The sequence below is a fragment of the Papaver somniferum genome, chromosome 2 (genome assembly GCF_003573695.1).
Source record: "Papaver somniferum cultivar HN1 chromosome 2, ASM357369v1, whole genome shotgun sequence".
NCBI classification, from domain to species: Eukaryota; Viridiplantae; Streptophyta; class Magnoliopsida; order Ranunculales; family Papaveraceae; genus Papaver; species Papaver somniferum.
The window spans coordinates 202,592,594-202,604,994 of NC_039359.1; the positions used below are offsets into that span (position 1 = coordinate 202,592,594).

Below are 12,401 nucleotides of genomic sequence, written 5' to 3' on the forward strand. Positions count from 1 at the left end.
TGCCGAATATTGGTGGCCATATCTTCCTGGATACAAACTGCTAATAATCGGTAGTTTAATGAATTTTTTGTCTACCGAATATATTTAAGTAGACACACAGTATTCGGAAGAACACTCACTACCGAATGTATATATTGAAAAAATCTCAAGGAAAAATCCCATTTTGGGGCCAGTATTTGTTCGGAAGACAATATAATGTTTTATACCTCCGATTGTGTAGGATAAAATTTTAGAATTTCTGAACTCCAGTTGATGAATATTCGGTTGTAAACATGTTTAGTTATATTCCGATTGTTTTTCATTCGGAAAAAATATGTGTCTTCTTACTTCCGAATTTGTACATTCGGGTTATAGATGTGCACTTTGTCTTCCGATTGTGTAGGATGAAAAATTTACAGCTTCTAAACTCCAATTGATGTATATTCGGTTGCAAATATGTTTAGTTAGCTTCCGATTGTTTTGTATTCGGGAACAATATGTGTCTTCTTACGTCCGAATGTGTACATTCGGGTTATATTTCCATACTTTGTCTTCCGATTGTATAGTTTGTAAATATTGTTCCTTTCTTTGTTGTTTAGACAAAGTCGAGAAGGGAGGAAGAAAGTGACAGCTAGTGCTAGGAGGGAAAGGAGTGCCAATGATAATTCAGGTGCTCAACAAAGCAAGAACAAAGCAGTCAACAAGGAGTGCAACCAACTGTTGAACAACAAGGCAGTGAACAAGGGGTGCGACCAAGTGTTGAACAAGCCGCTCAACAAAGTGCAGGACCAAGTGTTGAACCAGTTGATCCAGTGGAAAGAGTAGAAGAAGAAGGACAACCAAGTAGTGCCCAAAAAGCCAAAAAAGGAAAAGATGTTGTAAGGAAGGATATTGCTAAGAAAGCATCACATATTGTCCCTCAGCACTTGAAGAAGAAGGGTATTCCAGCAGGCACAATCCTTGGACTACCAGCGGATGGAGGAAAATTGCTATTTGGATACAAAGACTCATGGGACAGAGAAATATATGAAACCGAGGTAATAAAATTACTATTTTTTATTAATGTATTGTCTATGTGTTATATCATAATACTTGTATTAAGGATTTTTTTATGTACTTTAATAGGATCATCAAGATGCGGTCCGTCTACTCAAACCTACCGCCGCACCAACAAAAATGCTTGCGTGGCCTTTATCCGGTGAATGTGAAAGGTTCAAGACAATTGTTGCCAACTCGGGGTTAGCTAATGCCGCCGAGAATTCATTGTTGGAACATGATCGTGTGGCCATATCGGCGTTCGTGGAGAGAATGTATCCTGAGACCGATACTTTCCATATCCCGTTTGGGGAGATGACGATCACCCCGGATGATGTTGTGCAGATTCTTAACCTTCCCGACCAAGGCACAGCTGTGAAGTTTAACTACACAAAGCAGTTAAGTTGGGCACAACTTTATTCTCTAACTAACAAGTGCTTAGGTTGGGATGAAGAGACAACAACAGCAGAGTTTAGGAGGCATGCAAGTTACAGAACAAGACAGATCAACGTTACAACTTTGATGAATATGTTTCGAGGCACCTTGGAGAAGGAAAAGAATGGAACGTTAACTGATGAGCAAGTGAACCACGCTGCCACCGCATATCTCCTTTGTGTATTGGGATGTGTCATATTCCCCAATACTTCTGGAAACCGGATCGACGCCAACCTTATACAACTTTTGGATCCTCTCCATGAAGTCGGTGACTATTCTTGGGGCACGGCATGCTTAGCATTCTTGATGGAAGAGTTGAGAAAGGATTCGAGGCTAGGAACCTGCCAAGTTGCCGGGAATGTGGCTCTATTGCAGGTTTTTTCTTTAACTCTATAACTCACTCTATAGTTATTCATTAGACAATACATACGATGCATATCCATAACTCCAAATGACGCATATTCGGTAGGAAATTATCCATCTCTTTTCCCGAATGTTGGTTATACGGTGGTTAAGTACTTACTTTGTTTTCCGATTATATACAATCGGAAATATTCTTTTGATATTAGAACCGAATATATAGGCCAGAAAAGCTATAGGTTACTGAACTCCAAATGACGCATATTCGGTAGGAATTGATCCATCTTATTTTCCGAATGTTGGTTATTCGGTGGCTAGGTACTTAATTTTTTTCCCGATTATATACAATCGGAAATATTCTTTTGATATTAGAACCGAATATACAGGCCAGAAAAGCTATAGGTTACTGAACTCCAAATGACGCATATTCGGTAGGAATTGATCCATCTTATTTTCCGAATGTTGGTTATTCGGTGGCTAGGTACTTAATTGTTTTCCCGATTATATACAATCGGAAATATTCTTTTGATATTAGAACCGAATATACAGGCCAGAAAAGCTATAGGTTACTGAACTCCAAATGACGCATATTCGGTAGGAATTGATCCATCTTATTTTCCGAATGTTGGTTATTCGGTGGCTACGTACTTAATTGTTTTCCCGATTATATACAATCGGAAATATTCTTTTGATATTAGAACCGAATATACATGCCAGAAAAGCTATAGGTTACTGAACTCCAAATGACGCATATTCGGTAGGAATTGATCCATCTTATTTTACGAATGTTGGTTATTCGGTGGCTAGGTACTTAATTGTTTTCCCGATTATATACAATCGGAAATTATGTTTGGAAATTACTACCGAATATACACAATCTATTTACTAAAACTTGGTTTCTTATGTATATAGGCATGGATCTATGACCACTTCCATATCCTGAAGTTGGCCGGAGAGAACCCGGGGTGGTGCAAAGGTACTCCTAGAGGAACAAAGTATATATTTGAAGACAACCGTTCTAGGACAAAGGAGAAGCAGTTGATTCGCATGAGGGAGATTTTGGACCAATTGAAGGCCTCAGACGTATGCTTTGATCCGTACAAGGAAGATCGAGTCAGTGGGCATATAAATGTTCGGTCGGACTTGTCCCTTTATTTTGGACCATTGTGGCACCCCACAGGATATGTGATGTATAACCCCTCTAGGGTGATGCGACAACACGGGTATATACAACATCAACCTCTGGAGAAAATGGGGGATTACTACAAATTGGAGTTGGAGTTGTGTTCTTCTAGTGGTGACAATCTCACGATTGTTCACACAGGCCCACCTACTGTTCTTGATAACTGGGATAAGAGGAATGACTTCATTATCGACACTGGTAGACGAACCATCCGAGGTGATGAAAATTCTCCAGACTATATGAGTTGGTATAACAAGGTATCACATCCTTTGGTTATCCGTGAAATCAAATCCAACACTACTGCGGCGGGTTCAAGTTATAATTGTATCATCAAAGACAAACCAGCTGGTTATGATAGACTGGTGCGTGTTCTTATATTTTTGTTCATTTTATATTATTCCTATAAATCTTAGGTAATTACTGCTTGATGTTATGTCATTACGTATAAAAAACAGGTGAATAGGTTCAAGCGTGTTTCCAAAATGTTAATTGCATGCTTGAAGAGCGGAGATCCCATGCCAGCTGAGAAGATCAAAGAGGCTAGAGATCTAGTTGATAATATGGATAACGAAGATTATGCTGCCCAGTTTGGGGAGAAAGTCACGAAGAGGCATCATCCCAAGGTGGCAGTATCAAAGACGGGTAAAAGAACTCGAGCTTCATCGAGCGCTGAAGCTGCTCCAACTGAAGCTGCTCCAACTGAAGGTGCTCAAACCCGTGGTCGTGCAGGACTGGGAGGTAGTCACGGTCGTAAAGTAAAGAAGAGCAGATAAATGACAATGATTTTTGTGGTACATTCGGAAATTTGTTTGGGTAACTAACTTAGACAAGTTCAAATGACAATGATTTGTGTGGTATATTCGGAAGTTTTGGTAACTAATTTAACTTCCGATTATTTCAAAGACAAAATTTGAAAAGTATAAGTTTTTCCAAATTCTGATTTTTGGGCCATCGTACATTCGGAACTTTATAAAAAACCTATCCTCCGAATATCACAAGTTCAAAACAAACCACGCCATGGCTCCAGGTGGTTCCAAGGGCCAATATTGAAGGTTAGACATCCCATATTCGGAAGTTTTGGTAACTAATTTAACTTCCGATTATTTCAAAGACAAAATTTGAAAAGTATAAGTTTTTCCAAATTCTGATTTTTGGGCCATCGTACATTCGGAACTTTATAAAAAACCTATCCTCCGAATATCACAAGTTCAAAACAAACCACGCCATGGCTCCAGGTGGTTCCAAGGGCCAATATTGAAGGTTAGACATCCCATATTCGGAAGTTTTGGTAACTAATTTAACGTCCGATTATTTCAAAGACAAAATTTGAAAAGTATAAGTTTTTCCAAATTCTGATTTTTGGGCCATCGTACATTCGGAACTTTATAAAAAACCTATCCTCCGAATATCACAAGTTCAAAACAAACCACGCCATGGCTCCAGGTGGTTCCAAGGGCCAATATTGAAGGTTAGACATCCCATATTCGGAAGTTTTGGTAACTAATTTAACGTCCGATTATTTCAAAGACAAAATTTGAAAAGTATAAGTTTTTCCAAATTCTGATTTTTGGGCCATCGTACATTCGGAACTTTATAAAAAACCTATCCTCCGAATATCACAAGTTCAAAACAAACCACGCCATGGCTCCAGGTGGTTCCAAGGGCCAATATTGAAGGTTAGACATCCCATATTCGGAAGTTTTGGTAACTAATTTAACGTCCGATTATTTCAAAGACAAAATTTGAAAAGTATAAGTTTTTCCAAATTCTGATTTTTGGGCCATCGTACATTCGGAACTTTATAAAAAACCTATCCTCCGAATATCACAAGTTCAAAACAAACCACGCCATGGCTCCAGGTGGTTCCAAGGGCCATATTGAAGGTTAGACATCCCATATTCGGAAGTTTTGGTAACTAATTTAACGTCCGATTATTTCAAAGACAAAATTTGAAAAGTATAAGTTTTTCCAAATTCTGATTTTTGGGCCATCGTACATTCGGAACTTTACAAAAACATTATCCTGAATATTACAAGTTCAAAAAAAACTGTTTCCTGGAACCAAACAACACCATAATCGGAAAGAAAGTTGACTCATAAAATAACCGAATATTACAATCGGTAGGTTGTTTAACAAAATAATCTACCGATTTCGTATAATCGGCTAGTTTTTATATTAATAATACTCCGATTACATCCATTACATAAAGTTCAAACGGCCTTAACCTTACAATTTCGTCAAAAGCACCTAAATCCATACTCCTAATTGACCATAAAAGTATTAAAACAGATCATAACTTCCAGTGACCATAGAAATTGTCCCTCTTGATTTTGTAGCATCCTTCATGTTCAAATCGTTTCCCGTAGAGGTCCACATACCGGCGATCCGCAAGATTTCTCTGAAATTACGAATGAGTAACAAGTTAGTACTAACTTTTGTTAATGTGAATTGGAGTTACAGAGATACTTACTCGTTTTTCATACGTCCACCAAGGAAAAGCGTTCCTAACAAACCGTTCCTCATTTAAGTTTGTCAATCTCCTTATCTAGCGCATTCTTTCTCATCTTAATGTCATTGGATGATCTTCGAATTGATTACCATCTAAGGCCTCAAATACCATTAAGATACGGTTCCATATCTGCTCTTCGGATTCCGATTTGTGGAGCTTGTGAACACGATCATGAGTAGTTACCACAACCCACGCTCTATAAATAGCACAATCTTCTCTTCGGCAAAAGCAATATCCATGTTTTTTGTTATGAAAATTAAAACTGAAGAGAGGAAAGAGTTTGGTGCAATTGGGGTGATAGATATGAGTTTCTTTATATAGGTTTAGGGTCCAACGACTCTTTTTGTTTTTCCCAAAAACTCCAACGGCTAATTTGACGAAAGTTGAATGTGGAGAAACCAATAATCGGTAGGTATTGGATTTAGCATATCTACCGATTATGGTAGCTTTCAAAATTTGAATTTGCGGCAACTTATAATCGGTAGGTTTTGTAATATATTTAACTCCCGATTAACGCTGAATCCAAAACACGAACCAAGAAATACTGCACCTCGTATAATCGGACGTCTGGCAAATATTTTGGCCTCCGATTGCATTCGGAGGGTAACAATGTTATCATATCCTTCGAATATATAAGGGTAATTTCGCCATTACGAATTACGCGAGATAAGGGCTGGCTACATTTTCCCTTTGGATGACCTTTTTTGTTTTATTGTTGGTCCCTAAATTCTTTTGAATGGCCCCTAAAAAAGCCAGGATTTTAAACCAAATAATTCATCTAATAATGGTAAGGGAGTAGTTCTTTTATATATTTCATTAACTTTCTTTCTTGAAGGTCTTATTGGGCCATGTATTACAAGCACATTCATATTCTAAACTCAAAAGTAAGAAATCTAAATATCCGAACCCCCAATTATATCTTCATTCTCTTCCCAAAAACTCTCTGAAAACAACCACAGTGGTGGTGGAGAGAACAACAACCATGGCTTCTTGCCTGCAGCTTCCCATGGCTGCATCATTATCTTCATCTTCTTCATCTACAAGAAGTATCAATAGTGCTAGGAATTCAAAAACCCTAATTAGTTGCATCAAAACCCAACCAATATCATCATCATCACTTAAAATCCCGATGCCTCCTTTGAATCCAAAAGACCCCTTTCTATCTAAATTAGCTTCAGCAGCTGCTGCTGCTGAAAATCCTCTTGACCTAAAATCCAAATCTTCTGACCTTCCTCCTTATCTCGACCTCTTTGAAACTCCTACTCTCATGGCTACTCCTGCTCATGTAACCCTCTTTTTGCCTCTCTCCAATGGTTTCTTTGATTAATTTCAGTTTTTCAATGTGTAATTTCTGATTAAGTTTTAATTCTGGCTTTGTAGGTGGAAAGATCTGTATCTTACAGTGAACATAGGCCAAGGAAGCCACCACCGGATTTGCCATCATTGCTTCTCAATGGAAGGATTGTTTACATTGGCATGCCAGTAAGTATTCATTTTTTTTCTCATTATTGAATTTAAGAACCAAATTGCCAAACATATGCCCCGAATTCACACTCCAGCACCACCACCAGTGCCTGCTCCAGCACTTAATCCTTTGCCTGCACTAGCCCCAACCTTCTCCTAGTCCTCAACCAGCTCGAATGCAATTACACCTGCCCTTGCCCTACACCACCTTTAACTCCTGTTGCCTCCTCGTGGGCCTCTACCCATGGCACCAGGTCCACTATTGATTGGGAGGAGGAGGTGGTTTTGGTGCCAGGATTTGGTGGGGTGGAGGTGTAGGTTTCGGAGGAGGAACCCTTGATTGAAGTAAAATTGGGAGTTTGAAACTTCATTGTTTGTAACTTTTTTAACTGTTGATTTGGTTTTGATATTTCTAATGCTCTGTGAAATTGAAAATCCATTGTTTTATGATTATATGATGTGTAAAGGTTGATTTCTTAGCAAGTTTGAATAGTCAGAATTGTGTTTGATAAAAAATATGGTCATTATTTTGTACTATCCCTAATTGGTGGAGTATTATAGGGTATTGGGAAACCAGAAGTAAAAGATATTGCTAGATGCTTTTGAAAGATTAAGAGAAAAATATGAGAGAAATGTTTACTTTCTGAAATCGTTTTTTAACAGAATTGTCGGCGTTCATTCATTTCGACCTGCATAGTGTGCAATAGTGTTCTTGTTTACTAATATACAAGCTCCTCTATTATGATTACGACAGATTGTTCTTAATCGGAACTCTTTCTTTGGTTTATTAGTTGGTACCAGCTGTGACAGAGCTCGTGATCGCGGAGTTGCTTTACTTGCAGTGGATGGATCCGAAAGACCCAATCTATGTTTACATTAACTCAACTGGAACAACCCGAGATGATGGTGAAACAGTGAGTCTTTCTATTGCTTTTCGGCTGTAAACTAGTGATTCTGTAGTTTTATTTGTCAGCTTTACTATGCTTGAAGTTGCATTTCTTCCCTGAAATTCTTTCACCAGCATTTTATGATCTGGAAGTTAATTCTGGTGTCAAATTGGCTTTATTTCAGGTTGGAATGGAGTCAGAGGGTTTCGCTATCTATGATGCAATGATGCATATCAAAAACGAGGTGAGCTCAATTTCTACTTGTTTTTTCTTGTTTTTGCTCACCGAAAGTGCATGGCTCTCAAGGAGTTTATTCCAGCTGTACATAATATATTCCACATGATTAAGATGTACTTCTAGTACTCCTTGCCATTGTTGTTTGTAAGATTCGATCCCACTAAATTTGAGCTTGTGCTATTTATGTACGCTATACACGTTTTGATTTTAAAGAGCACAGTTAGTGAAAGAAGGCAAGTTTAAAACCTCATTTTAAAGCTGCAATGAGTGAATAGTTACATACAAAGAATATGCACTGTTTCTCATGGTCAAGTATTTCTGCACGCACAGATACATACAGTTGCTGTTGGGGCCGCTATTGGTCAGGCATGTCTCATACTTGCTGCAGGAAAGAAGGGAAGACGGTTTATGTTTCCACATGCCAAAGGTTTATTATAGACACGGAATCTTGTTATTCGCAGTCCCTCTCTTGTTTGGCACTTTATGTAACTGCATATGATGTTAATCCTAAGGTGCATGTGAATTATGTTTCAGCAATGATCCAACAACCTCGTGCTCCATCATCCGGGCTAATGCCAGCAAGTGATGTTCTTATTCGTGCTAAAGAGGTTTGTCATGCATTCTCTTTTATTGCTCCAAAAGGAAAAAGAATGGATAAAGTTACCAGTTCCATTGAAAACTAAGACACTGTATTCTTCATATCTGTGCACTTCATCTGAAAATCTTCGTATTAACTGTTATTTCCTTTTTCACCAGACTGTAACTAATAGAGACACACTTGTTAAACTCCTCGCAAGACACACTGGGAATGTGAGTATATTGTGCATATCTTGTAGTTCTTTTTTCTTTTTTGGGTCAAGCAAGAATGATGAGGATCTAATTATATGGTTTGATCTTCTGTTAGTCGCTTGAGGCTGTTGCAAACTTGATGAAGAGGCCATTTTATATGGATTCATCACGGGCTCTACAGTTTGGTGTCATTGACAAGGTACATTTCTATTTACTTACCACCTTTATATATCTTGATAAATGTTAATCTAAAAACGAACTCGTGGTTCAGATTCTATGGCGAGGTCAGGAGAAGATAATGGCAGATGCTCCGACACCTGATGAGTGGGACAAGATAGCGGGAATTAAGGTTGTCGATGGGATGTAATCATCCATTTGTTATAATAGTTAGTGTTTCACATCAGTAAACTGTAAGTAGTTTTATACTGATAAATCTGTAATCTCTCTCAAAGTAGTTTACAGAACCTATATTCTTGGTGGTCTAAATTTGTGATGGAATTTTTGTTCCTCATCGACTGTTTAAACTTTCACTTTGAGATAATCTTTTCTAGAATCCTGGCACCAAATCCAACAGCTGCATATGTAGTTTCTGAATTAGGGAGGATACAGATACATTGCTACAATAACGCAGTTTCTAAAATAGGAAAATATGGTTAATTCTAGCTCTCTTCGGGTATCTTTCTTCAACTTATCGAATAGGTGATTCATGTCAAGTACTGTAACCATCACTCTTGTGAGTAGCTGTTCTCACCGGCGTGCTAGATTACCTTAAACACTGAAACTGCTCACCGTGGGAATCTGAATAGTGACATACACATTATCCGGTGTCATCAATGATTCAATATTGATGAGGAGGAATTTTGCTAAATCTCTCCTTTTCATGATCAAAAGGTTGTGGAGTTATTTGCCATTTGCAATCCGGTGGTGCATTTAAAAGGAGCGCAACAACAGGTTTTACAATAACCAAGACACAAGCACTGAGCAGATTATTATTCAAGTCAAGTGTTTGTTGTTCAGTTGGGCAATAAACACAGACATTTTTGAAAAATGATCCATTCTTTCTTGATATGTAATTGGGAAGCTTTGATCCAAGCTTCTTTGTAACTTCACTGCTTGTCACTGCCTTGTGACTGAGCAGTTTCTTTTTTTAATAAATCTTGCCTTCTGTCAAAAAATGATCAAAAGAGACTTAACTTCGAGATCTCTAGTTACCCAATGGACATATCTATTTGGATTTAAAAATGATGCAACGGATAAAAATGTGGGATGAGAGAAAAATGTGGGACTGAGAGAAAAGGTGATGTAGATTGTAGCATACCAAAACTGCATCCCTCGCTGATCCACGGTGGGGAAGGACGCCACTTTCTAACACAAAGCAGGGTGTGCACTCACCTTTAATTTTTAAAACCTCTACTACGAGGCCTCGTTTTCCAAGTCCATCAAAAATATTGGACCTTATTTGCGCATAATAACTCAACTAGGCCAATTTCCTGGCAAAAGAGGACAAAAAACCCATCTTTTTTCAATTTGGTTAGTTTTTCTTCTACAGTTTCAGGCACTATTTTTTCTCAATTTGGTTTTGTGGATACTATTAGGAATACCAAAGTCTATTATGTGCGATGAAATTATTTTTTTGCTAGATTTTTTTGTCGTGTAATTTTTTTTTGTTTGTTTTTTCTATCTTGAAATCCTGACTCCGCCACTGCATATATCCCATGTTTTTTGTCACGCTTCTAATCGGATTATTTGTAATACAGTAAAAATTCCATATATTAAAAATTATGGTCCCAACTTGGGCCAGTTATAAATAGTAATAAACTCCACATTTTTAATATTAATAGATTTTTCTAGTCCTATCATAAGGAATTTACCTCCATATATTAATATAATCGACATAATACGAGTATAATATATCTTGTTACATCAAAATTTAAGATAAAGAAAAAATATGTATCTATAGTTGTTGAGAAAATGATGTAACTTTTTTGGATCATAATCGCATTTTTTAATTTTTGTATGCATAAGACCTCATTACTGTGTGCACCTTCTTGTTCAAGCATAAATATTTCCAACTTATCGAGCATGTTTAAAGCTTCTTGTCGAGCAATTTTTTTAATATACCTCCCTATATTAATAAACTCCATATATTAATAATTTTGTGAAGCCCCAAGACTATTAATATATGGAGTTTTTACTGTATCAGGGGTTGGTTTTCTGCCGGTTACTGGATCCAAAAAGCAAATAGCTTGGAGCCATTATAAGAACCCAAAATACAGTCTCATCATATCAATAATATTTATTTCTAAAGAATGAGTGATCAACCACCGTCGTATCTTGAGATATAGTACACTGTTAGATAAATATCTAGCCAGTAAAAGTGTTGTGTGTTTCCTCTGTGATAAATAAACTTGGTAACCAAAATTTAAAATTTCTTTTTCGGTATTATTTTAACTCCTTATACCAATTGAAAGTGATTACACACGCGAGTATCATCATCTTTCCGTTAGAAAATGTCTAAGGGAAGATAAACCTTCCCAGATTGGCGTTGCCATGGGTTTCTTCAATTCTAATGATGGCATATGAAGGAGAGTTTGAAGTGGGAAAACTTTGGTCTAAAAGATTTCATGAGTCTGTCATACAAATTCACTGGTTGGAGAATTCTTCAGGAGATTTCTTGAGAATCGATGAGATCTCACGTTCATCTTCTCAATGGAGTTTCATATGCATTCCATATGGCAAGAAAGGTTACGTTTGGAACAAGTTTTGGGAATGTCCAAACCCTAATAATGATGTTTCAACATATGAAAAATCAAATATCCTACTGAACAATGAGAATTTTCCTAAACTGGTCACGTCCAGAAAAAAGGGGTAGATACTCAGGATTTCTATGGAAAGGCTTTAGAAGTAATAGTTCATAATTTTCATTCAAGATGGAAGCATATTGAATGAAGCTTAAATAAAACTTATGACTGGGCTGATGATAGTGTTCTTCGATGTGTAAAAAATAGGTTGGCTTTCCTGACAACTTCAAAGAGTTTTTATGATCAATTCATGGAAGAAAAGTTTTTATTTTTGGGTAACTCAAAGATCACTATCAGGCAATGGAGACTGAAGGATGCTTACATTAAAAAATCTCTTTGTGTAGAAGAAGAACATTGGAGTGGAATCCGAAGTTTACCATTCCATCTATGTGTCTCTTCATCTTTTGAATCAATTTGTGGTTCGTGGGGAAATTTTTTAGAAACACATTTACATCACATAATTTCTCAAAACTTAGCAACTGCAAAATCAAGGTAAAGGAACATTTAAAAAATATTCATGCAGCAATGATGAAGCTCAAATCGATGCAGTAAGATGTTCTTATGAAGAGGAAAATAATGATGTAGAAGCTGGTTTTAAGCCAATTGTTTCTAGGATTGAAAATGTTTCTTAATGGAACACAAAATTTTAAGCTGGAATATTAGGGGTGTAGGAAAAGATCCTAAAGTGGTGGCAATCAGAAGTGCAATTAGAAGAAATAATC

General features: G+C 37.2%; 1 protein-coding gene across 1 annotated transcript; it reads left to right on the top strand.

The window, feature by feature from the left end:
• The first annotated feature begins 6,385 nt into the window (after positions 1-6,385).
• On the top strand, positions 6,386-9,431 carry LOC113350253 (ATP-dependent Clp protease proteolytic subunit-related protein 3, chloroplastic-like). Its single transcript, XM_026594368.1, has 9 exons — positions 6,386-6,786; positions 6,882-6,983; positions 7,757-7,879; positions 8,037-8,096; positions 8,420-8,516; positions 8,624-8,697; positions 8,846-8,899; positions 8,994-9,077; positions 9,150-9,431. The coding sequence occupies exons 1-9, from the start codon at positions 6,484-6,486 to the stop codon at positions 9,243-9,245; spliced, it is 993 nt and encodes a 330-aa protein (XP_026450153.1). The 5' UTR covers positions 6,386-6,483; the 3' UTR covers positions 9,246-9,431.
• The last annotated feature ends 2,970 nt before the right edge of the window (positions 9,432-12,401 follow it).

Bases quoted from the DNA above. Each gene is read 5' to 3' on its own strand.
- LOC113350253 (XM_026594368.1), top strand. From the start codon at position 6,484: ATGGCTTCTTGCCTGCAGCTTCCCATGGCTGCATCATTATCTTCATCT. The intron at 6,787-6,881 runs GTAACCCTCTTT...CTGGCTTTGTAG, and splicing joins TCATGGCTACTCCTGCTCAT to GTGGAAAGATCTGTATCTTA. The intron at 6,984-7,756 runs GTAAGTATTCAT...TTGGTTTATTAG, and splicing joins TTGTTTACATTGGCATGCCA to TTGGTACCAGCTGTGACAGA.